The 27,570-nt window shown below is 36.0% G+C and overlaps 1 protein-coding gene across 2 annotated transcripts in view; it reads right to left on the bottom strand.

Annotated features, from left to right (window-relative positions):
* MMS22L (MMS22 like, DNA repair protein) overlaps nucleotides 1-27,570 on the bottom strand; it is a 129,154-nt gene that overhangs the window by 66,989 nt on the left and 34,595 nt on the right. For both annotated transcript variants that reach the window (XM_044917404.1, XM_021693352.2), the window contains exons 11-13: nucleotides 20,271-20,390; nucleotides 18,088-18,314; nucleotides 15,911-16,414 (exon numbers count right to left, since the gene is read on the bottom strand). In XM_044917404.1, coding sequence (XP_044773339.1) covers nucleotides 15,911-16,414; nucleotides 18,088-18,314; nucleotides 20,271-20,390 — 851 coding nt within the window. The remainder of the gene's footprint in view (nucleotides 1-15,910; nucleotides 16,415-18,087; nucleotides 18,315-20,270; nucleotides 20,391-27,570) is intronic.

Below are 27,570 nucleotides of genomic sequence, written 5' to 3'. Positions count from 1 at the left end.
AAGAGAGGCATTACAAACTATCTCTGTAGGGGCTTTAAATGCTTTAGATTTACAATGAAAACTTTATTGTAGATTTGATATTAATAGTATAAAAGGGGGAGGACACTTACAGGAAATAGTAGGAAACCTATACTGACAAATGCAGGAAAATTCTTTTTTTAAATCCCGGGAGATGAAAGTTAGTTAGCTCTTTTATCTGTCATTTAACTCCAAACTCGAAAAGCTTTCTATCTATATGTTTTCAACATATAGAACTACAGTTTTGTTCTACTAGGGGCAAAAAAGTTGATTTTTCTTGTTTCAGGTTTTCTACTAGTTAAAAATTTGTTTCTGTAGGAAGTGTTTAATTATGTGTGTGTGTGTATAAACCTTGATTATAATTAAACCTTGAATATAAAGCTCCCGACTTTTTTAAAAAGAAATGCGTCTCAGGTTTTATATTTTAAACCAAATCATTTAGGAAAATATCTTCCACATATAATCAAACATGTCCATGAAGATCAAAGCCTCATTTATAATGTGAATGGCACCTGTGGAGTTGAGCAATACACAATTTATACAGTAATACCCAAGAACCCTGCCAAGATACACATAAAGGATATTCATCACAGCTTTGTATATAATGGTAAAAAATTCAAAATAGTATAAATTTTCACCAATAAGAAATGGTTGGGTAAACTACTATATGTCCACACAATGGAATATTATGAAACCACCAAAAATAATGTATATGTCACTGATACGGAAAGCAATCGATGATACATGGAGCAAAAAAAGCAAGTCACTGCACAGTATTTAACCCCATTTTTAGCTTAAAAAAGTATATGAATAGGAAAAATCTGGAAGGATATAACGATAACAGTAGTTCTCTCAGCATGGTGAGATAAGTAACTTTTAAAAAAACTTGTCCGCATTTTCTAAGTTTTACATCACAAACATATAATAGCCTGATATTCATTTTTTAAAAAATTACAACTGCAGGAATAAAATGAAGCAAAAGAGATCTTACAGGGTTTTGCTGGGTTTTGTTTTTTTAAATCAACTGACTTATGGGAGAAGCTTGTTCCTTCCTCCTCAACCCCGAAGGGGGAGATTTATGCAGCATAAGCTACATAATCAGGGGTGGTCTTCACTTTGTATTTTTATCAGGTATCTTTCAAACTGTGCCAACACTGTGGTTGGTAGTCTGTTGTTAGATTTTGAAGATTAGTTGTTAGTAAAGTGCTGTTATTGATAAAAATACATAATTGAGAGATCAACCAGCCCAACTGCGGCCCTCTGAAAGAACACTGTGCCAGGAAGAGTACACTGGGGTTTTTTGCCCTGGGTAGATTCCCTTGATAAATGGATTAACTCTTGGTTAACTAGAAAATTCTGGAACAACCAACTTCCCAATAATGGTGTTTTTTTTAAGCAACTTACTACTTATTTAGTATGCTCTAAAATACCCTTTTCTTTGCATTCTACCCCTGGCAGCTTTTCACCACCAAAGAGTCCCAAATTCCTGGAAATCGAATTCAGAGGAGCCTCTTTTCTTCCTGGTTTCCAGGAAAACTGCCAGTAGGAGGCAGCGATGACTGGCTGTGGCAACTGCAGAGTCTCTACTCTGCACAGTAGTTAGCTGCTGGCTTCATTCTTCTGTCATTATATAAGCAAGATGACACTGTTCTCTAATCCAGCCAAAGCTGATAAGTACCATCAACCTGTCACTTCCTACATTTCAAATTCTAATATCACAGCATCAAAGAGTTTTTACATTTCGATTTCTTTTGCTGGCAGCCGCCGGTAGCCTCTCGTTCTCCCACGGTGTTCTAATGCTGCATTTGCACACCGGGGTTACTCCCAGACTGAATAGCAGGTCATCCCCTGCTCACTGAGCTCATCTGTGGCCCATGTGCTAGGCAATTTAGATCCAATCAGCCCTTATTTAGCTCAAGAGTAATGAGCAGCATAGTGACACAGACTTAAGCCTGACCCTCAGGACACTGCTCATCAAGCAGTAAAACTGTGACAAAATCATTCATCTTCCACCCGCTGGCAAGAAATAATACTCGCACTCACTGTATTACTTTTCAAGATTAAAAAAAAAAGTCCTGAATTTTCATGATGTGAGACATTAATTTGCAGAGAGCTGAATTCCCTTAAACCCCCCTGTTGCTATGAGCTCACCAGGGGGAAATAGGCCTTAGGAGACTGAAATGGAATAAAGAAAATTGCTCCAGCTTTCTTTTCATTTTAAATAAGCCTTAAATCTGACAAGAGCTATCCTAAAGAGAGAAAAATATATATCTTGTAAGGTAAAGAAGAAACAATTGAAATTAAGAGTTCCAAATGCTAGTTACACTCCTTATATTTGTTCTCAATTTTGTTAAAATATAAATATATTTTGAAGCAGAGCAATTACTCACCCTTCTCCACAGGTAGATGGAGAAAGGTTAGGAACTGTTCTTTATAGTCCAGATGGTGGCAAAAGTAAATTCATATCATAAAACAAAAATATACTCTGACATTTTCTAAGAAACACATCTTAAGGAAAATAACTTTAGGGTAATTACCAGAAGATGGTGAGGATAGCTAAGAATATTTAAAAACTATAATGAATCTACTTTTTCCACAATTTATAGTGCTGTCTCAGGTCTTATTAATCCAAAAATAATTAAAGGGATAATTAAGAGATCAGTTTCTTTCCTTCCCTGACACATCACATCATTAAAAAACAGGTCTGGTAGCTTATTGTACTATACTTATTGGATGTAAATGCTTAATTTATTACTTCCTTCCTCTGAGTACCTCCCTTTTATAACCTAAAGCCACAATGGCAGTTTATCTCACTGACTTTTTTTAGACTGGATCCACTTACTGAAATCACAATTTCAGGTATTTTTACCCATTCCACAGTTGGAAAAGAGTTGACTTTAGCAAACCTATCACGAATGGGATTTACCGGTCTTCCATACATTTATTATGGCAGCATGTCTTTGGTTTAAGAACAGAGCACTGTGCGGTACCACAGAAGAGCCCAGTAGCAACGTCTTCCTACAAACTCACTGCCAAATTTCATCGAAAGCTTCAAGGATCTGGGTGGTCTCAATACCTACAGTGAACCGCGGGGTTCAGACAAGGAACCACAGTGACATAAATAAGATTGGGGAAAGTAGCTTTCGCCTCACCCAACACCTTTTGATGTGTTACCATTTGCTAAAGAGAAATGTTCCAGTGCTTGGTACAGAAAATAATCAGGGCACTTCTATTCCCTAAACAACTGAGCTGATCCATTTTCAAAAGAATGAAATGTTTCCTTTGCAGAGTATATTTCTTTTGTCCTTGTGCTTTTATCCCAATATTCTTCATCAGTTTCTGTTTCACAGTGTTACTTTCCCACTCTACCTTCCCTCATTTTCTCTCTAATTATGAGAGGTGGATTTACTGTTTCATCCCAGAAGAACAGATTTTTAGAACTCCACACTTTGAGAACTATGAATCAGAAAAGAAGTCATAAAGCTCCATTCATCTACTTTTTCAAAGTAGAAATAATTTTGGGGAAAAAAAATCTAATATAAAGCTCTATTTACCCCTTACTTTTTAAAAAATTTTTTAAAGATTTTATTTATTTGAGAGAGCACTAGAGAGAGCGAGCAAGCAAGCATGAGTGGGGGTCAGAGGGAGAGGGAGAAGCAGTCTCCCCACTGAGCAGGGAGCCCGACATGGGGCTTGATCCCAGAACCCCGGGATCATGACCTGAGCCAAAGGCAGATGCTTAACCGATTGAGCCACCCCTTATTTTTCTTTAGTTTTATAATTCTTGGTAATGGAATTTAAATATTAAATCTGACCTAGACTATAACTGGAGATTACAAGACACAGCAAATACAAAAAATAGAAGACTAAGAAAGGTGGGTAAGACTAAGAAGTCATGGAAACTTTGGGACCTTTTCTTTGCACCCAGCATTCTGAATTTCATACAGATGTGCTTTGCTATGAGCATTTTTTTTTATGTTGTGCTGGGGTCACTCAATAGGCCCTTTCAGCCAGGAATCTTCCATCCTGGGGAATTGTCTTAAATTATTTTCTTGATTACTTCCTCACTCCATTATTTCAGTTTCCTCTTCCAAATGCCTTTCTTCTGACTGAATCCAAATACAGATAATATCTACTTTTAGATTCAAAGTGTTCCTGTGGGCCTAGACTCAATGGAAAGTTCTCAGAATTTTCAAAAGCAAGGTAAACAAACCTCAAAGGCCCACTTATACCACCTGTTTCCATATTTCAGGGGGAGAACAGTTTGGTGATAACTATGGAATTGGCAAAATAAAATAATAAAAGTGGTCCAAAAATTTTAGCTACTGTAGACACAAATTTTATTTTTCAATAAGACTAAAACCCTTTCAATTAACTGAGAAGAATGGACTCTTGACATCCCCCTGGAGGTCCCTTCTGCCCACTGGTGGTTAGGGAGCAATAAAAATGGAGGTGAAATACAGACTATGCATTACATCCATAGCCTGGCTGCACAATTACCGCTGTCTACTTTCAAGTGGATACTGGCAAGAATTGTTAGATAAGCAAGTAAAAACTGGGAACAAGTATAAATCATTATCAAATAATGCTGAATGACTATAATAGTAAAATATGAAAAAAAAAAAAGGTGATGGCTTCCATAAACACTTACCCAAGTACCATTCTCTCTATTCTCCCAGTCTTTCATGTAATAAATACATGAGTACATGCTGCCATACGTGTGTATTTAAGTCATTTACTGATATACCCCAAGTGCCTGTAATAATGTCTGCTACCATAGCGGGCACTCATAAACATTAGTTGGATTTCTTGAATAATGTGTTTAATGAGTATATATCCTCTGTTAAAAATAATTACAGCACAAGGTAGAAAGCACTAAAGGATATTAGAGATAACATGTTAAGAAGTTCAAAGGGGAGAGAAATTATTCAAGATTAGGGACACGTGGACAAGCATACATTTCAAGAGAAGCTTGCTGGAAAAGATAATACCATTCACACAAAAAGAAAAGGTAAATAAAGAAAACAAACATGTACTGAGAGACTATTATGGCCCATGTTCTGAATAGGTGCAGCATCGAAGTCAGTGCTGTCCACTATAGTAGCCGCTATGTATAGTCAGTCCTCAGTGGCTACAGACCTCCTAGTGTGATGGAGGAGCTGAATTTTTCATATTATATTCATTGACTTAAATTGTCACATAAAGTTAGTGTGTATGGACAGCAGAGATCTAAGCAAATATTCACAGAAATCCTATAATGTATTATTTTGCAAAGATGCAGCTGAAGTTTACAAAAGGTTAAGTAACTTCCTAAAATTTCCTAAGTTTCCACAGTTGGTAAGTGGAGGAGGGGTGATTTGAACTCAGGTTTACTGACTCTACAACCCCTGCTTTTTACACTGTGCTGCAACAACAGTAGCAACTCTCGGACGCTACTAGGGCTTCCTTAAGAAGCAGAAAAGCACAGGGGAACCTGGCTGTCTCAGTTGGTAGAGCATATGACTCTTGATCTTATGGTCATGAATTCAAACCCCACATTGGGTGTAGAAGATCACTTAAATAAATAAATATTTTTTTAAAAAGCAGCAGAAAAGTACAACTTGTTGTTGCACAACTATCTTCTACTGCCTGGACTTTGGCTTCTCCCATATATGATGCTCATGAATGATGCTTTCTGATTCCATTTGTAGTTCTGATCACTTACTAATAACTTCTGAAACCACGTCTCCCCTCCCCCAAATCCCTCTAAATAAATCATTTGTTTTTCTTTTCCTGTACTCTGCTACTCCACCTCAATGCATACTGTGACCAGCACCAACCATTTCTGACTTCTGACCTTGACAATTCCTTTCATTCCCTGGATTTAACCCTTTCCTTATTGTTGTTTATCACCTCACTTCAGCTTATTTAGTCCTGAGATATGGCTCTGCTGTCCTACCATGTTCTGGCCTGAACCCTCAACCGGTTCTGACAGGAAAATATAAACAAAAGTAAGCAAGATTTGGAGATTTCTTCAGAATTAGTAGTTCCATCTGAATGAAGTAAAAGGGAATCACAAGAAAAAGCTGCAAACACAAGAAAGCCAGCCTATGGAAGACTTTGAAGTCCATGATAAGGAATGTGAAGTGTTCTGTGTTCATTGGGATGTCACTAACGGTGTTAAAACACAGAATGATGTAAGTAGACTTGTTCTCTGAGAAGATAAATGTGGAAGAGAATAGGAGATGAGCACAAGCAACATAAAGACAAAAAATAAATACGACTTAATTAAAATTAAAAAAAAATATGCTGCAAAGGACAACATCAAGAATGAGAGAAAATATCTGCAAGCCATATATCTGATGAAGGGCTTGTATCTAGAACATATAAAGAATTCTTTACAGTTCACTAACAAAAAGACAACCTAATTTAAAAATGGGCAGACGATCCAAATAGATATTTCTCCAAAGAAGACATACTAGTCAATAGGCACATGAAAAATATATAATCAACATCATTAGCCACCAGAAACGCAAATCAAAACCACAATGAGATACTACCTCACATCCACTAAGATCACTTTGATCAGAAAGACACTTTGCAACAAGTGTTGGTGCAGATGTGGAGAAATTTCAATCCTTAAACCCTATAGGAGGTAATGTAAAATGGTACACTGGAAAATAGTTCAGTATTTCCTCAAATGAGTTACCATATTACCCAGTAATTTTACTCCTAAGTTTATACACTCAAGAGAAATAAAAACTTGCCCACACAAAAACTTGTATATGAGTATTCATAGCAACATTATCCATAAAAACCAAAAAGTGGGAACAACCCAATGTCCATCAACAGATGAATGGATAAATAAATGTGGATACAATGGATTATTTGGCAATAAAAGGGAATAAGGTACTGATGATACATGTGACAATATGGATATACCTTGAAATCATTATTCTAAGTGAAAGAAACTAGTCACAAAGATTATGTGTTGGATGGTTCCATTTATATGAAAGGTCCAGAGTAAGCAAATCTATAGAGACATACAGTAGATTAATGGTTGCTAGGGATGGGGGTTGGGTAGGGGAAAATGGGAGAGTTACTGCTACTGGGTATAGTGCTTCCTTCTGAGGTGACAAATTGTTCTATAACTGTGGTAATGACTATACAACTCTATGAATATACTAAAACCATTAACATTTTTTTAAAAGATTTTATTTATTTATTCGACAGAAAGACACACAGGGAGAGGGAACACAAGCAGGGGGAGTGGGAGAGGGAGAAGCAGGCTTCCTGCTGAGTAGAGAGCCCGATGCGGGGCTCGATCCGAGGACCCTGAGATCATGACCCAAGCCGAAGGCAGACGCCCAATGACTGAGCCACCCAGGCGTCCCTAAAACCATTATTGTATGGTATGCGAATTATATCTTAATAAAGCTGGCCAATAAGTGAATTATATGATAAGTAATATATCTCAATAAAGTTGTTTAAAAAAAAAAAGATGGTCTGAAGAGGGAAGGCGCCAGAGGCAGGGAGAGTAGGCAAACATTAATAATGGTCTAAAAATGGAGGAAATGGTAGTGAGAATAAAGAAGGAATGATATAAAAGAGATCATCTAAAGAAAACATTAAAAAAATTCAATCAACTCGATATATAGAGAAAAGAAAGACATACTTATATATTACATTTCTATCTTAAAAAATTACTTTTCTTTTTCTACAGCAGATCCTTAGCATCTCAGATTTATAGGATCACAATTTCCAACAACTCTAAAATGTGAGGCAATGTTTGTGTTCCCTATAATCTGGACTTTGTTTTTAAAATGATCTGATTCATTCACACATCCAAAAGCATTTACTGAACGGCCACTATGTTAAAGGTACAATGTTAGGAATGAGTTAAGAACTATCCAAGATAAGTGTACACACACACACACACCTACTGAGGTTGTCAGGCTTAAAGTATAGCACAAAGAAATGATTATGGGTTCTTTTGAAAATAATAGTAACGACAATAATAGCAACTTCTAACATTTACTGAACACTTAATGGTATGCCAGCCACTATGCCAACAACTTTATATAATTATTGCATTTAATCCTCAAAAAAACCTAGTAAAGTATGTGCTATTACCCTCATTCTACCAATAAAGCTGAGATTTGGACACATAAGTTTTCCCTAAAAATATTTCAAAATTATTTTATACTTATGTAAGGAGAATTCATGTGTATGTAATAGAACTAGTTGGAAACTAAATGACCCAAATATTAATTCCTGTATATGAAAAATTAGGTAGATAACCTGTTTTTAGAAAAATACAAAAAAAGTGCACAAACATTTCCAAGTTAATAAAGTGTGTAGTTTATATAACTGAATGAACTTATAAAATATGTAATATGGAAAGGCTCTAGTAAACATATATGTTTTGCAAAATTCAAGCCTAGTAAATAGTAAATAAGATCAAAATAATAATTCATAGTATACATGTAAAATCTCAGTTGAAAGAGAAATAAAATATTTAATAACAAAAAAATCTTTAACATTTTATATATTCTCAAAATACTAAGATTTACACTACTTTCCCTTAGAGGTGCTTATGCTGTCTCTGAAGCAACCAAAACTGGTAGATGGATCACTTTTATTTTATTTATTTTTTTTAAGATTTTATTTTTTATTTATTTGACAGAGACACAGCGAGAGAGGGAGCACGAGCAGGGGGAGTGGGAGAGGGACAAGCAGGCTTCCCGCTGAGCAGAGAGCCTGATGTGGGGTCGATCCCAGGACGCTGGGATCATGACCTGAGCCGAAGGCAGACGCTTGACGACTGAGCCACCAGAAGCCCTGATAGATCACTTTTAGTGAGCAATATAACTATTTGATTTCTCAAATAAAAACTGGAAATACAGTTTGCCATGAAACATACTCATGTGCTCCCTCTCCCAAATTATTAGAACACTGCCAAAAATTTGCATCAAATCAAATCGCATCAAATCATATATACAAGTTGTAACCTATTCATACTAACAGAACACCCAATCACAAAAGGAGGAAAAGGCCTGCATGCTATCAAAAGCATCCTTTCTATTTTTCCTGAAAAACCATGTAAAGTTTTTGGCCTACAGCCGTCCCTCATGAGAACATTTCTTCTCATACTACCCCCTTCTCTATCTAGAAAACCCTCAATTCTCTCACTGAAGATTTAAAAAAAATTTTGTTTAGTATAAATGATAACTACACTAATAAAAGTTAAAATAACTAGAACTATTCAGCAAGAAGAATATTTGAGGGGAATAATAAACACAGTTCCATGCATGTGCATGCACACACACACCCCCATCCCAAATGTCAAAACTGATATATAATAAATGGATGAACGTCTAGGCTCATTGGAAAAGAAAAGGAATTTAAAAATACGTGTATTTTCAAAATGTATTTTGAAGCCAGGAAAAAGGAGTCTTAATCTTTTAAGGAGTTGTACTTCAGCACACAGGATATCAAAAAGAAGCCAATCATTCCTTCTGAATTATTTCATAGTCTCAATATTTAACATTTTAGGCGAGTTTTCAACTGCCTTTTAGACTCCTTTTGAAACCAGGCTCTTGTTTAATACAAAATAGGATGTCAGTTGATCAATATCCATTTGGCTTAAATTCATAAGTCCACAACCTCCCTTAAGTGGTAGAACAAACAGGTACAAAGCCTGAAAATTTATTGTTTCTTTTTAAACTCCAAATGATATTTGCAGATGCCAAAAGGCATTTTGAAATCACTCACCCTTACTTCAGTAAAAATGAAAAAGGGGGATGGGAGGAGGGAGAATCTCATGAGGCCTTGTATGTCAAGTTTTTGCCCAGAGCTAATTTTCATAGCTGTGCTATAAAACCCTGAAAATGGAGGTTTATAATGGAAATGCTGACAGACCCTTAACTATAGCAGCATGAATGGATATAATTAAAGAAAAGCTTTTGGCTACACCTAACTCCACAAATGAAAGCTGCCATTTTTATATTAACCTCCAATAACAGCAAGTGAGAACTAGAAATGTGATTCCAGAAAGGTAATGTGAAATGTTAAAGATGACTGCTAAAACTGTTTGACATTCGAAGTTTTAAACATGGAGGCATTTAGTTAACATAACCAAGTCAGTATTTTCATAATGCTACTTAATCAGCAATAAAGAATGCTCTGGTGGGCCATTAGCTCTAGTTAGCAGAAAGTGGCATATGAAGTTATTATTTCTTAACAGCCTAGGGGGAGCTGCTTCTCCCTTTAATCAGTGATCTTAGTTCCTTCCTACCTATAATTTCTCCGTCATACAGTTATAAAACTATTACCCAGTTCAACAGACACACTCACACATTTATGCAAGGACTGGTACCTTATTCCCACCTGAATTTGAACACAGAAGAGATTGCTAAGGTAAAGTATTTCATTCTTTTTCTTGTCAGGGATGCAGCCAGGAATAAATATCATCAATCTCTGTAACCCATCTTCCTTATCTAAACCAAAATTCAAACAATTTAGCTTTGGGGGCACCTGGGTGGCTCAGTCGTTAAGCGTCTGCCTTCGGCTCAGGTCATGATCCCAGCGTCCTGGGATCGAGCCCCGCACTGGGCTCCCTGCTCGGCGGGAAACCTGCTTCTCCCTCTCCCACTCCCCCTGCTTGTGTTCCCTCTCTCGCTGTGTCTCTCTCTGTCAAAATAAATAAATAAAATCTTAAAAAAAAAAAGAATTTAGCTTTGTTCTTAAAAGGGGGGTTGGAAGCCTATTCTTTAGTCTTTATCAACTATCCAAAATGTTTTTGAACTTTTTGATAATATTAAAAGTAATACTAATATTATAGCATACCTAAGAGGCTCCTATGAAAAGATCCTCAAAGAAGTTCCAGATTTGGGGCACCTGGGTGGCTCAGTTGGTTAAGCGACTACCTTCGGCTCAGGTCATGATCCTGGAGTCCCGGGATCGAGTCCTGCATCGGGCTCCCTGCTCAGCAGGGAGTCTGCTTCTCCCTCTGACCCTCCCCCCTCTCATACTCTTTCTCTCTGTCTCATTCTCTATCTCAAATAAATAAATAAAATCTTAAAAAAAAAAAAAAAAAAAAAGAAGTTCCAGATTTGGGGTTAAGAAATTAGGAACACATCTCTATGATCAAATATCGAAAGGACTTTTTCTTGTGTTTCCCCTCTCTGCTTTCCTTCCTTCTTTCTTTCTTTTTAAGGTAATAATCCTGAATGATCTCTGGGGTTCTCCCCCAAAAGATCCCAAACTAACAGCCCATCTGTCTTGATAGTATCTGCCTTGGAAGCCCCAAGACTGATGAAATAAAACAAAACCGTCCAAGTCTCAGTCCCTCTTATTATATATTGTAATCAGTCTCATTGAAAAAATGTGTGCAAATTACTATGCAAGCTTCAGAAATTTAAGAGATGGTAGTGCCTACATGAGGACAGCATTAATGAAGACCCCTCACACTACTGCACCATTCTGATTCACACACTGACCTCATACTTCTGTTAAAAATGCTCTATAAGGGACGCTTGGGTGGCTCAGTCAGTTAAACGTCTGCCTTCGGCTCAGGTCATGATCCTAGGGTCCTGGGATTGAGTCCCGAATTGGTCTCCTTGCTCAGCAGGAAGCCTGCTGCTCCCCCTGCTTGTGCTTTCTCTCTCTCTCTAATAAATAAATAAAATCTTAAAAAAAAAAGCTCTATAATTATGGCAACAGAAATGATACGTGATTAGACATTCACTTATACCAACTGTTTTTAATCATAGTTGAGCAGTATAAAACAAAACTAAAACTAACCATTTGTGCAAGGAATTAAATGTTATCAACACAAACATTTGTGTCCTTTCTTCCCCCATAGCTTAGTCCTACAGATCAATAACACACTCCTTGGCCCTGCTCCAGATGACAGCAAACTACAAACCCATATGAAATCTAGTTAAAAGAAATTTCCAATATAAATGTAAACTTGCTTTTACCTTATATAATCGATAATCTTAATATGCCCTCTTGATTCCTACCTCTGTACTTCTGATTAGTGATGCCCATGATTAACAGAGATGTGTTACGATTTACAAGATAGTTGCAAGCAGAATTTTTCCAACATTTTTAAATAGCTTTGGCTTTAATGCTGAAGGACTTTTACTAAACTGAATTTAAAGAACAAAAATTTATTTTTATTACAAGTGAAATTTAGATGGTTGAAATAATGCTGATAATAAATCAAAGATAAATTACTGTAAATAAAACATGACTTGTCTCCACACCTCTTTGTGATTCATTTTTTCCAACTGATTACTTACTAAAAAAAATGTTAACTTGTAAAATAAATAACAAAGTAATCAGAAAGCAACTACCCTTTGTTTTTTGTAGCAAAAATAAAGGGTAAAAGCACACAGAAGTATATGAATAGGGGTAACACTTTCAGGTTAACAAACAGTTTGCAGATGTCATTCATTTAATTGCCTGTTGATTTATACAAAATATAGTGGTATGGTTAGTTTCTGTTTAGTTATTTGTAAACTATTTCAAAAATAGCATAAGAAGGTAGCTCTGGTTGGTTAGAGCCTGAGTGGTGATACTGATACTTAGTAAGTCATAAAAAGTCTCCATGTTTCCAGTTCTTCATCTCTGAACAGGTATGACAAGGTAGGCAAAGAAGTAAATGAGATAGTATTAGTAAACTCTAAGTCTTTTAAGAATACAAGAGTTATTCTTGTGTTTCTAGTTACCATTTTTGAAGAATGACCAAAACAGTTTTCGGTAGGAGCTTAAGGATAAAAAGAAGTTAGTAAATGAATAGGAAAAGAAAAATTCTTACTTTATTACTTTTATTTCCATTTTTAAAGCCTCTCCAACTTTCAAAATAAGTCCCATTCTCCTATTACCATGTTTCCATGGGCATTTTTAACAAATTTCTGCATTTAATTTCTTACCTGAGAATGTATATTTTCTTTTTTTTTTAAAGATTTTATTTATTTATTTGACAGAGAGAGACACAGCGAGAGAGGGAACACAAGCAGGGCGAGTGGGAGAGGGAGAAGCGGGCTTCCCACTGAGCAGGGAGCCCAATGTGGGGCTCGATCCCAGGACCCTGGGATCATGACCCGAGCCGAAGGCAGACGCTTAACGACTGAGCCACCCAGGCGCCCCGAGAATGTATATTTTCTAAATATACTCCATACACTAATCTAAACATGAGAAAGGAGGCTTTCTCATATACTATTAGGGAGAGTAAAAACTGGCACAAAAATTTTTTTTGGTAGGAAATCTGGTAATATTTATCCATATTTAAATGCACATAAACCAACTCATTTTTAGAAATTAAAGATACACTTCTAAAGCACATAGAGAAGGCACATATGAAGATGTTAAGTAAAACTGTGTTTACAATAACATAAAATGGTAAACAATATAAATTCCCATTATTAGGGTATTGGTTAAATAAAGTTTGGTACAACCATATAATGAAATGCTAAGTAGCCATTAAAAGGAATTAGATAGGTTTCCATATACTAACATGGAAAGCTGCCTAGGAAATATTAAGTGAAAAAAAGAAATTGCAGAACAAAAATCATCTATTTTGTTTTCAGCCTATATATGAGAAAAAAATCTGGAAGATTCTATGAGAAACCATTGTACTTCTGTGGACTAAAACTAAAGCAATGTCTTTCTTTTTAAAGATTTATTTATTTTTGAGAGAGAGAGGGAAAGAGAGAGAACGTGTTCACACACAGGTGCACATGCGTGGGGGGGGAGGGGCAGAGAGAGAGAGGGAGAGAGAGACTCTCAGACTCCCTGCTGCGCACTGATCGGGACTGGGGCTTGATCCTAGGACCCATGAGATAATGACCTGAGCCAAAATTGTGAGCCAGATCTTTAACTGACTGAGCCACCCCGGCACCCCTAAAGCAATGTTTTCAAGCTCAGCACCAAAGAGACTGGACCAGATAATTCTTTGTGTGTAGGCTGTCCTGTACATTGTAAGATGTTTAGCAGTAGATGCCAGTAGCACTCCCTGACCAGGTTGTTAGAATCAAAAACTTCTCCATACACTGCCAAATGTCCCCTGGGAGAGAAACTCATCCCTAGTTGAGAACCACTGAACTAGAGAATAAAGGAGTCAAGGTGGGGAAAGGAACTTTTACTTATCACCTTCTACCTTATTTGTAATTTTTAACCATGAAAATATATAGCACTTGCAATTAAATAAAACAAAACTCTAGGTAAGAAGCAATAAGATCATTAAGGTGTCTGAAAGGAAATGTGCATTTTCAATGGAATAGGCAGAAAAATATATGGATTCTGCCACTTTGTTTCCATGACTAACTCTTCCCACGATGCCCACAATCCCGGCTTCATCATTTTCTACCCCCTTGCCCATAAATCTTGGGGGCTGTAGCTCCTTATTACCAGCATTGTTTAGACTAGGTCCCTCCTTCCTTCTTGTTTTGTATATTCAGATAAATATAAATAAACAAACAAAAAATGGTCCCAGAATATGGAAATTTCTAATTTTGCCCAAGAAACATGGAGAAATACTATTATCATTTATTTAAAACTGAAATGGATTTAGCACTTGGGAAAGTATAATATCTGCTAATAAACTCTACTAGACCAAAAACAAATGTGGTTCACAGAGAAGATCCAGAATTTGTAGAAGTATCTTCTAATGATGTTGGTTATTCATTTACTTATCTATCTATCCATCTACCCCAAAATTTGAGATCTTTAAAATTCTTGCTTTTATATAGCTCACACTGGGGGATTAAGGGATGATTATCTGATCAAGAACTTTGGCTAAACATTTATTTTTTATTTTATTTTATTTATTTTTTTTTTGGCTGAATCTTTAGAACTTAAACTGATGGGGAGCAGGCGAATATTAAAAACGACACAATATCTAATGAGGAGCGAAAACCTACAGATTAATCAGTATGAATGCACAGCCCAACATAAAGCAAATTAAGTAAACTAGTAATAATTAAAATTAGTAATGGATAAATTCCCCAAATTTGAAAAATTTGTCAAGCTTACTACCTTTGATAACCAGATACTACTTTTTTGTAAAGTGGTATTAGGAAGAGGGAAGCAGTCTCTTCATTAACTTTAGACGTGGTTTCAAAAAAATCCTATTTCCACACATAACTTTTACACAGCTTTACAGTGAAAGTGACTAACTACACTGAGTGGTAGTATCTAACTTCTTAAGAACATGTACTTCAAAGATAAAACTTACGTGAAAGGGGCCTTAAAACCATGAATATCATAACCACTATTCTTATCCCTTATTACTTGGGTCTGAGTATATCTGCACATTTGCATAATTAAATGGATCTAAAAACATTAAGTTTTATATGGGTGATTGGTGTTATAAATAGAACAATCTTATTTTTCTCTCAGAATACATTGTTTCAGCTGGAAGTATTTCAGGCAGTTGAGGCTACAACTCTGCAGCAAAATAATTTAAAGAAACTTACTTTTTTAAAAATGGTAGTGTGGTCAAAATCTCCTTAAGGGCACAAAATGCATATGTTTCAGTAAAAGCCACCACAGATTTGAGCTCATGGGCTTGCTTTAGAATATCTGAAACATTCCTCCGGATAATCATACTCTTTTAGGAGAGGTAGGAAGGGAAGGCGGGGTGAAGAGGCACTGTCCTGGGACTGCACCAGAGGTGCTCTGCATTTAGTTTTATGTGTTTGCACACGAGCTTTCTTTTTAAAGAACTACTGTTGGAAAGAATAGTTTGAAAAGTACTGATTTATGCCATTGTAGCAGTAAAACCAACTCCTCTCTCTTCATTTGGATTTCATGAGTACGTCAAAAGGAAAACTTTAATATAGAATCAACGTAGGTGGATGACATAAAATAAATCAATGAATTAGTATATTATTGGAAAACATACCTGATTCTGGCCAGAACAGCTTGTAGAAAGCTCAGTACTGTCCTAAGTTCAGATTCTTGACAAGCTCGCAGAAGCATACTAAATCCATCATTAAGCAGTTTTTCATGTGAAGGATACAAGCAATGGCTAGTCTCAAACACTTCTTGAACACCATCAATATAGATGGAAAGAAGTGTCCAGAGAGTCTGTCTTTGTCCCATTTCATCATTCTTGGATACTAAGAATTCCTTTGCTTTCTCTCGGAAAGCACCTGAACATTTCTCAGCCAGAACACCAATGTCCAGATTTTTCTGGGTATACATCAAGAGGAAGGCCACCTGACCCTTCCAAATGATGGAAGATGTTACCAAGGAAGCCTTGAGGAAATTTAGGAGGTCTAAAACATGACTTGCTACATCTTCCACCTCTGCGACAGCTGCTAACAGTAGAAAAAGGTTGAAGAAGTTCTGAAGACCAACTTCTGTGAGTTCTTCCATTCTTTTTTGATGGAATTTAGAATATATCCTGCAAAACATAAAAAAATTACTTGTATAAAATTTTCATTCACAAATATCAATCTTTTAGAATAACATTTCACTCAATACTCATGACAGTTTCATTACTTTAAGTTTAGTAATTTTTTAAGTTTTCTAATTTTTCTTATGATGCTGCCATGTCACTTTTTCTACTTTGTCTACTTTTTCTACTTTGAAAACAGACTCACAGAATGCCCATACCTTCAAATTTCTCAGTGATGTAGCAACCACCTATGATTAAATAAAAGGATTGAGTGGTCTTCCCCAAAGGACAGCAGAAATGTTCTTTTCATACATTACGTGGCTTATCCTATTATTTTAGAACTCTTAATCACCTTTCTTAATTTTTATTGACAAATAAAGAATATATACTCCCTTCAGTACAATTTGATGTGCTTTAAAGAAATCTTAACAGGACAATTTTATACAATTTTCCTTAAACTCTTTCTTCCTCTACCCCTCACAAAGATCTGCTCTTGCTATAATTATACCTAAGACAATTCAAAATGCTGGAAAAAATTATTTTTACCTACTCATAAAGAAAAACGGTTAGTGTTTAAATGTCCAAGACTAACCATTTAAAAGTCTCTTGTGTTAATATAATTTAACAGTTGATGTACTTTTCTCTCACCAATTAAGGAATCAGAATTGGAATAAATAGAATTGTTACTGAATACATTCCAGTGATTTGTTTTAGATAAAGTTCTGAGTATCAGGTCTTCCACAAAATGATTTAAGATTCAAAAACAAACTGGCAAACGGGACCAAAGGAAAAACTGTTTGAGCTGCATAATTTTTGGAGGTTTAACAAAGAAGCTACCATTAAAAAAAAGTATACTCTAAAAACAGTCCTACTGTTATCACTATAACCTTGCAAGCAGTATATGGGAATCAAATAGGAACTTCATTTAGTGGTTCCTGAGAAGTCCCTACCTAGAATATGAAGGTATTCTTACTCTGATGCAAGAGCTCCCATCACATAAGCAAGTGGTAGAAAGAGGGCTAGAAAAGGGCTAATGAAGAAGAACAAGGGAAGACAAAACTCATACCCACATAACAAGAAAAACTCTGGAAAAAAAAAAAAAAAAAAAAGAACAGATGAATATGACCAAAAGTTTATTTTACTACGCCAGAAATGAAAACTGGGCATACTCCCCAGATGAGAACAATCAAGTTATTTCATCCTGTTATCCTCTGGTTAGTTTTCATTCAAGGGAGCAGGGACTATGGGACTGCTAGACTCAAAGAACACCAAGTTTTATAGGTTGACTCCATTACCTGCCAATGTATGATTTGGAGATGTTTTCTATTTCTATAACTTTGAATACACTTTATGCATTGAATTTATATAATAACATTACAATTAATTTTGGCAAGAAAAACATTCTCTAACAGCCCTGACTTTAATATATGGAATTTCAATCTTCAGGACAGATGAGATAAACTAAAATCCTCTACAAGTTATAGATATTAAATTTGTTCCTGTTACAAACTGGCAGGATCAAAAGGCTACATGTTTTGTTGTCCTGTATACACTAAGGGATACATTTTAAATGTATAAACCACAAAGACTTCCAAGCACAAGTTAACTAAAAAAATACAAACAGTAAGTAATGCTTCTCTACAGTGAACATTCATGACAAAGAAAGATATGGCACATACCTTCCTTTGATTTGTTTCCAAGGATGAGGGCCATTGTTCTTCATTGCTTTCTTAATAACTTTTGCCAAAATGCAAAGGAAAATGGTGTAACTACTGCTGGATTTATAAAGGTCATTATCTTGTTTATCACAACAGCAGGTCTTCACCATTTCTAGCATTGACAAGGGTGACTTAATGATATATGTAAGGCCTTTCAAAGGAAGCCAAGAGATGCTGAAAGAACTATTCTAAAAGCAAATAAATAAATAAATAAATAAATAAATAAATAAATCAAGGAAGGAAGTATTAAGTCTGAGTAAATAAGAATTCTTTAATCTCTTCTATTCTTGAAGTTTCCCAGCGTTTATGTCATACCATTTATTTTTATATCAGGTCATTTATTGTGTAGAATTTTCTCCAATCTGGATTTAGCTGCTTATATCTCCCTAGTGTCATATAATGTATTTTTTTATCCCCTCTTTTTTCTGTAAATTGGTAGCTGTATCTAGAGGACTGATCAGATTCATGCAAGTGGAGTTTTCTGATAAGAATCTTCCATTGATGGTACTGGGCACTTCCTATTGTAATTTAGGAAAGAGAGACATAAGTTGTGTCATTCCTTTTGTAATGTTAAGATTGGGTGTGTTGTCAACCTGATCTATTCATCTGAGTGATCCCCACCAGACTTTTACTAAACAGTTTTAGCAGCCACTGATGATCACTGCCCAGATACCTTACTTCATCAGGTGTACAAATAATAATTTTCTAATTCTATCATTACTTCTCAATTAGCTCCTTAGAAATTTGGTTACTCTAAAATATAGTTTATATTTTCCCTTATTTACAGTTTTCAGAATGATGTTTTTTTTTCCAGAATAATGAGGGTTTTTTTTTTTTTTCCAGAATAGTAACTTTTCTAAAGGCATCATACACTCAAGGATTTAAATGTATTTGATAAGTTTTCATCCACAGCAGTCATTATTCTTTCTTATGCTCAAAATCTACCCAGCATCAGGGCAACAGGAGCTCCTTCAATTTGGCTCCTGTGTCATTTTGACAGGACTCCATCTTACTTTGATATTCCCTGCTTTCAAATACAACAAGACACTAGAGACTCATATTATACATCTTACCTCAGAACTAGAATGGGTCATTTCTCCAATCAGCCTGAAATTATGCTTCAAAGAAAAGTATTTTTCTCATTTTTCATAAGCTCCATTATGTATAAACTAGTAATTTACTTGTAAATCTCCTATTTCCATTTTCTATTTTGACTGAGGGGTTCACTATTTCCCAGAAACCCAAACATTCCAAATCTTCTCTTCTCCCCACACATAAAAGGTAACTAAATCCTATAAATCTACCTTTAAAATTTTTATTTTCCTAATTTCTCCTCTCTTTTCTAAACCCTATTTTACTCACCACATTATTAGCATGTATTTTTACATTGGACTACTAATTGGCACCCGATTCATCTATACCATTTTCAGAAAAAAAACCTTCTCACACACATATCTAAAATGTCACGTCCTTGGTATCCTATGCCTCCAGAATAAATCATAACTCAACATGCACATAATCTAGCCACTGACTACCTTGTCTACCTACTTTCCCTATCTGCTGTCTCTCTCCACAGTTATCTCAAACCTATCATTCAGAACTATTTATTTAACACGGTAGGAAAAGATCATGTTTTTATGTGTTCATACATTTATTCATAATATTCCTTTTGCCTGAATGCTCTTTTCTTCTGTACTTGTAAACTCCATGCATTCCTCGGTTAAAAAATTACAACGTCTTAAAGTCTTCCACAAGTCTATACACTGGGTCAGATACTCTGTCCTTTGGCATTCCACAGTACCGTAACTTTTTCCCCCACAATGTATGTGTATCTGCCCACTAGCCTATAAGCAACTCAAATGCCAAGACTATGTCTCATTCGGGATAGTATTAACTGTTCAGTGTGTTGCAAGCAATCAGTAATTGTTAGAAAATATGAATAAATGAGGATTAAAAAAATATCTTTCTGGTACAATTTTGGCTACTTTGCTTAGTCTCCCTCTTAAGAGAAAAGGGACGCAAATGCTCATTCCCTTATGTCAACGCTCTATAGATAACTATTCTTAATTAAACCATAAAAACATTCCTCACATATGTACAAATTCTTCAAATTCCTGGAACAAATTCATATTCTATTTACTTACCAGGTTCTTACTATAATATTCCCATAGAATGGTGACGATTGCAATGTTTGGCTCCCAGAAATCACAAAGTGTCAAACAACAGTGAAGATGCATTCGTAATTGTTCTTCTAGTATACCATCCTAAAAAATAAACTGAAATTGTGGGAAAGTAAATGGGCTCTGGAAACATGAGTATTATTACTTGATATTGCACTGGATAACCTGCTTCTAAAAGAATATGAATATGTATCACCAAATCATACCCACTCTCATCTTCAGACCAGAAGTTCTAAATCAGCATGAGGTATACTTCTAAAAATTTGCTTTAGAGACTACTCACATACTCAGATAATAGGAATTACATAACTCAACATGACTTCTAACACAATTACTTAAAGGTTACAATAGGTTTGGGGTGCCTGGCTGGTCTAGTCAGAAAAGCATGCAACTCTTTATCTCGGGGTCATAAGTTTGAGCCCTGTGTCAGGTGTAGAGATTACTTAAAAAAAAAAAAAAAACCACTTAAAAAAATTACATAATTGTTTCATAACTGAATGGTGTAGGAAACCCAGAGAATGTAAAAGAAACCCAAACTAGAATGAAGTAGCAAAAATGAACTAATAATTAAATGTACACAAATCCAGAGGACTTGGTCATCCTTAAGCACTAGGTCAAATTCTTTGTAGGAATAGGAGAGACTCAGATTAGCAGAGTACATGCATTTTAACCTCTTAGGAAATGGCAACAGGAGTAAGAAGTGAAAAAAATGCAGTCAGTAATCAAACTTCTATGATGAAATAATCATGCATGTTTGTTTAAAAGTCGCACCACCGAAGGGCACCTGGGTGGCTCAGTCGTTAGGCGTCTGTCTTCGGCTCAGGTCATGGTCCCGGGGTCCTGGGATCGAGCCCAGCATCGGGCTCCCTACTCAGCGGGAAGCCTGTTTCTCCCTCTCCCGCTCCCCCTGCTTGTGTTCCCTCTCTCGCTGTCTCTCTCTCTCTGACAAATAAATAAATAAAATCTTAAAAAAAATAAAAGTCCCACCACTGAATCACTCAACAATTACTTATTTAAAGCTTACTATATGTGCTATGGTGAGCACTGTGAATTGTGCAAGACTGTTGAATCACAGATCTGTACCTCTGAAACAAACAATGCAATATATGTTAAAAAAAAAAAAGAAGATAGCAGGAGGGGAAGAATGAAGGGGGGGAAATCAGAAGGGGAGACAAACCATGAGAGATGATGGACTCTGAAAAACAAACTGAGGGTTCCAGAGGGGAGGGGGGTGGGAGGATGGGTTAGCCCGGTGAGGGTATTAAAGAGGGCACGTACTGCATGGAGCACTGGGTGTTATATGCAAACAATGAATCATGGAACACTACATCTAAAACTAATGATGTAATGTATGGTGATTAACATAACAATAAAAAATTTTAAAAAAAATAAAGCTTACTATATAAACCAGGCACTATTCTAAGGTATTAGGCATAGAGCAAAGGATAAGTCAGACATGGTACAAGCACTAATAGAAGTTACACTTTGGAGGAGAATGGGAAAAGAGGACACTGAAACAAACAAGATAAATGTAAACAGTTGTGACTGCTGTGCAAAGCAAAACAAAGCAGGGTAATCTGGCAGTTAGTGGTAGAGGATGTGGATTATTAGTATATCAGAAGCTATGAATGAAAAGACCTTTTTGAGGGTTGGCTGATAGAATGAAAAAGAGCCAGCCATTAAAGGCCTGAACAAAAGCACTCATGGCAGAGAAAACACATGGAAATTAGCAGTAAGCTTGGTATTACAGGATTAAGTCAGAGATATCCATGGACCATGTTTCCTTTGGGCTTTGGTAGTCTTGACAGGAAGTATGGGTTTTATTTTACATATGCTGGGAAACCACTAGAAGACTGTAAGCACAGGAGTAACGTGATTGTTTCAAAAATACTGCTCTTGATCATGCATGGAGAATGAATTCATTAAGAATAGAAGCAGGAAGACTGGTTAGAAAGTAAATAGTGAGACTTGCAATAGAACAGAAAAACAGACTGTGAGTTCAAATACAAAGCAGACACACTGGGAGATCTGAAGGTGTGTGGTTATATAGTAAGCTTTAAATAACTGTTCAATGACTGGGGTTGAGTGGTGTGTCACTTTTTAACAAACATGCATGGTTATTCCATCACAGAAAATTGAAGTGTCTACTTTTTTTACTTCTACTTCTGTCTCCTACTGCCACCTCAAAGTTTAGAAGACAGTTATGTGAAACTGTAAGACTAAGATAAGCACACAACTTTAAAGATATATTTAGAAACAGAGGCAATGGGATTTTTTTGATGAGTTATATGAACGTATGAAAGTAAGAGAGCAATTAACAATTACGGAGAACTCCCAGGTTTTGGCTTAAGAAAATGAGTTGATGGTACCATTTCTTGAGATGGCAAAGGCTAGGGGAGGAACAGATGGGAGAGTGCACAAGGGCAACCAAGTGGAGATATTATGTAGATAATGTGATATATAGGCCTAGGGCTCAAGGGAAAAACCAGAGCTGTTAATAGTTATTCAGATGTTACTTTCATACTGATGGTTTTTAGAGCTAAGAGGCTAGATAAGATCAACCAAGGAAAGAGTATACATGGAAATGAGTAAAGGATCCAGAACTGTGAGCCTTTTGCTATTCCAACATTTAGGTATCGAAAGGAGAGGAATTATCAGCCAATGAAGTAGGAAGGGAACCAGATATCATGGAAACCAAAAGAAATATTTTGGAAAAGGGAAGTAGTCAACAGAGTTGAATGCTGAGAGGTTAAAATGAGAAGAAGAAAGAATTTTTGGATTTGACAACACAGAAGTTACTGATGGCCTTGACAGAGTAGTTTCAGAGATGGCACAGACAGAAGCTTAACTATGGCAAGCTGAGGATATAATATAGGAGGTGAGGAAATAGAGATATTTAAGTTAAGATATATAAAGTCCTTGAATAGTTAAGAAGAGACAAGATCCAGTACACAGGGAAAGGAATTAGCTTTTGATAGAAATAGTAACACTTTCAGTAAGACAGAAGAACAAATTGAGAGGTAGAGTACAAAGCGGACATGTTGGGAGATTTGAAGGTACAAAAGGTGTTCTCAAATGACTGGTTCTATTTACTCAATGATTTAAAAGGTAAGATTCTTGGCTAAGTTAATTGGGGCAAAGCATGCATTGAATTGTGTGTTAAAAAGAAATTCTCAAATAAGTAATTTTGGAGAGTCGAAAAGCAAAGACTCTAGAGCTGACTGCCATTTGAGATCTATGATCAAGAATTTAGAGTCAGAGTAGTCCATAAGAAAGATCATTTGACTTTAGCAATATTCAGCTGGGGAGGGAGGTTGGCAGGGGTGTAGGAAAGGACTAGGTTTTGCCAAGTTAAAACAGCTGAGGACTATGGAATTAAAGGTGTTTGTGATGGAATGACTATATTAAGGAGGTGTATAATCTAAATTGTTTAAGGAGGAAAGTTTGGACATGGAAGAACAGAAAATGGAAAAAAATCAATAGTGACAGGCAGAATGAAAATGAATAGAAAAATGAAAAAATGTAAAGCATAACTATGGAAAGTGGGTGAGATAAGTCAGAGAAAATCTGATTAGATGTGAGGATATTAAGAAACTTAGAGGACAGGGTGATACACACAATAACGTTGGGGTCACTAATAAAAGTAATTCTTTGAAAGAGAGTGAACCAAACATGAGATTTTTTTTTTTTTGATAAGGCATTAACTCATCTAATTATTCCCCTCTCACAACTCTTTTAATTATTAATCCTTTAGAATATATTCAGGCTTCAAGTCCTCAAGGAAACTTATTAAATTCCACACTGACAATGACCTTCTTTTACGCTCCTTGGCATCCTACGCACACCTATATCACAGCACTTACCTTGTTAAATTTAGTGTTTATTGGCTTTCAAGTGTCTATAAGCTGAGAATTAGGATAATTCTCCAGGGTCTAGCACACTGCCCGGTTTGCCAAAGAAACTCCACAAATATTTCATGAATTAAACTGAGATCTAGGTTCGGGTGCCTCTTTTTTACCAAGTAGCTGTATGGCTTAGGGAAAGATACTTAGCTTCTCTAATAGACAAGTAAACTCATTTAACCAAAGAAGAGAAGTTTCTGTCCATCGCTAACATTCTTTGATTTTATTATGAAAATATTAAACAAAACCCAGGCTCATTCCTGTGGCACACTACTCATAAATTAAAGCATGCTAATTTTATTATACTTTAAGATTAAAAAGTAGGTTATATTTTTAAAGTGGGTTCATTTTGAAGAGTTTGTTTTGTTTTACTGGGTATCTGAAACTCATTTCACATGCAATGTAAAACCCACAAAAAGATATTTAAATTATAAAATATACGAGGTTTGGGAAAAACAATTGTCAGGCATCATGTGACATTTTACATATGTTAGTTCATGTAGGTCTCATACCATCTCAGTTTCATTACCTTCATTTCACAGAAAAGAAGGTTGGGGTTCAGAAGTTACAAATAGCTTATGCACATCCACTTGGGAAGGAGCTAGGATTTATGATTCCAAAGCCTATTATACATACCATTCTATGCCCCTTTCCAAAAACAGAAAGGAAATAAACATTTAATGCACACCAGATTTGATCAAGATTGCTTTTAGTGACCACCAAGATTTGAAGCAAAGTTTGTGAGGCCAGAGTCCATGTTCTTTACACTGTGCCCAATCAGGAAGAAATTAAATATCATATCCTGGGGGATTTTTTATTTTTTTAAAGGGCAGGAGATAAATTTTCCTTCCTTTTCCTGATAGTGGCTACAGATTACAATGAAAAGCAATGGCTTAGAAAATACCATTTTCTCCACAGTTCTGGCAGGATAGGTGTGACTTAAAAAGTAAGTCTGTTTAGCCCTTAATTAATTACAGATAGTATTTATTATAAAATACATTTTCATGTTCTGTATATTCAACGATTGCTTTGTTTTGAACCATTTTCCCTTAATTTTTTCTTAAAAATTTCTAAAAATGTGTGTCTGCGCACATCAGTTGAATAAGGAGAGAAAGAATTTGGCCATCTTCAAGTCCAGATACTCAGAGATAGGAATGCAAAATAGTCAGGAGTAGAGGAGCAGACATCTTAGCTCAAATTTATAATGAGAAAAAAAGAGCTGAAATACAGTGAGGAAGAGTACTGGAGAATGCTTGAGGATATTTTCCTACCGTACATTTTCCCAACACACACTTACTGGAGAGAAAAAAAAACAAAACAGAACACAAAAAACAAATAAACAAAAATATGGAAAAATTGAGATGCTTTCCACAAGTATCACCAAAACAGGTCTAGAAACCAAAATGGATTATTAATTAAACACATAGCATCAAAGAAGACTTAAAATAGAAATAATGAAAAAAATAGTTTTTATTAAGAATCCTACAGTGGCACCTGGATGGCTCAGTCAAGTGCCAACTCTTGATTTTGGCTCATGTCATGATCTCAGGGTTCTGGGATCAAGCCCTGCATCTGGCTCCATGCCCAGCATGGAGCTTAAGATTCTCTCTCTCCCTCTTCCCCTCTCCATCCTGCCCCTCTGGAAAAAAAAAAAAAAAAAATTTCTACAAAGTCAAATGCATTGAGAGAGCACACTATGAATAAAGCACATATGAAGAATCAAATCCCAGCTTTGCCACTTCTCAGTTATCTATATGAACCTGGACAAATTCCTTAACCTGGCCAAGGCCCTCGTTTCTTAATGTATAAAATGGAACTTCACAAGATTGTCATAAACATTAAGTGAAAGAATGTACATTAAGTGCTAAGTACAGTGCTTGCATAGGGATAGCTATCACTTTGTTGTCCACGAGAGAGATGTATTTTTTTAGGCCCAATGTTGACTCTTTTGATGATCATATAATGAATGTAACAGGTTCTCAGTATCGTACCCTAAGCTGATATATTTCAATTTTGTGAGTGTTAAGGTCAAACTCTACCTAAACCGAGAGGTTTGAATGACTACATCTAAATCCGTGCCCTCTGATTAAAGATTTTTTAATAAACCAGAAGGCCTATGGGCCCCTCTTTTCTACACAGCCTTAAACCTGCCTGCCTCAATCCCAGAGGCTATGCTCCTCAGCTTTTGCATTTTTCACAAGACCCTATGGGCTCTCTGTGTCTCATCTCAGCTGTGTGAGTGTGCATAGACTATTTAATGAGAAAGCTACCCCAGAATATTCCATAGTGCCTGCTCCTGATCTCTGCTTTAGTCCTTTTTAATTTTAAATTTTTTTAAAGATTTTATTTATTTGAGAGAGAGGAGAAAGAGAGAGCACAAGTAGGGGGAGGGACAGAGGGAGAAGCAGACTCCCTGTTAAGTGGGGAGCTCAACGTGGAGCTCCGTCCTAGGACCCTCTGATCATGACCTGAGCCGAAGGCAGACGCATAACCGACTGAGCCACCCAGGTGCCCCACTTGTTAAAGAATGCCTTCCTATCTTTATTTTGAAAGATCAAATTTAGGCATATTAAATTCAAGTATATTCCATGCATGAAATTCTTTTATTGAACTAAAAATGGAAACATTTACTCTTTTATGGCTAACACACACATGAAAGGATGCTCAACATCACTAATCATCCAGGCAATGCAAATCAAAACCATATTGAGATATCCCCTCACACCTGTCAGAAGGGCTAAAATCAAAAACACTAAAGAAACAAGCGCTGACGAGAATGTGGAGAAAAAGAAACCCTCTTTCCACTGTTGATGGGAATGTAAACTGGTGCAGCCACTCTGCAAAACAGTATGGAGCTTCCTCAAAAAGTTAAAAAAAGAATTACCATTTGATCTAGTAATCATACTACTGGGTATTTACCCAAAGAATACAAAAATACTAATTTGAAAGGATATATGCAGCCCTATGTTTATAGCAGCATTACTTACAATAGCTAAATTATGGAAGCAGCCCAAGTGTCCATCGATAGATGAATGGATAAAGAATGGTGTGTGTGTGTGTATATATATATATATATATATATATATATGCATATATATATGTGTGTGTGTGTATATATGTGTATATACACACACACACACAATGGAATATTACTCAGCCATAAAAAAAAAAAAAGAATGAAATCTTGCCATTTGCAAAAACATGGATGGAGCTGGAGAGTATAATGCTAAGCAAAATAAGCCCGTCAGAGAGAGGCAAATACCGTATCATTTCACTTATATATGAAATTTAAGAAACAAAACAAACAAGGGGGAAAAAGAGAAAACCAAAAAAACGGACTTTTAATTATAGAGAACAAACAT

The sequence above is a fragment of the Neomonachus schauinslandi genome, chromosome 8, assembly GCF_002201575.2.
Source record: "Neomonachus schauinslandi chromosome 8, ASM220157v2, whole genome shotgun sequence".
NCBI lineage: Eukaryota > Metazoa > Chordata > Mammalia > Carnivora > Phocidae > Neomonachus > Neomonachus schauinslandi.
This window is presented reverse-complemented; position numbering and strand designations above follow the sequence as displayed.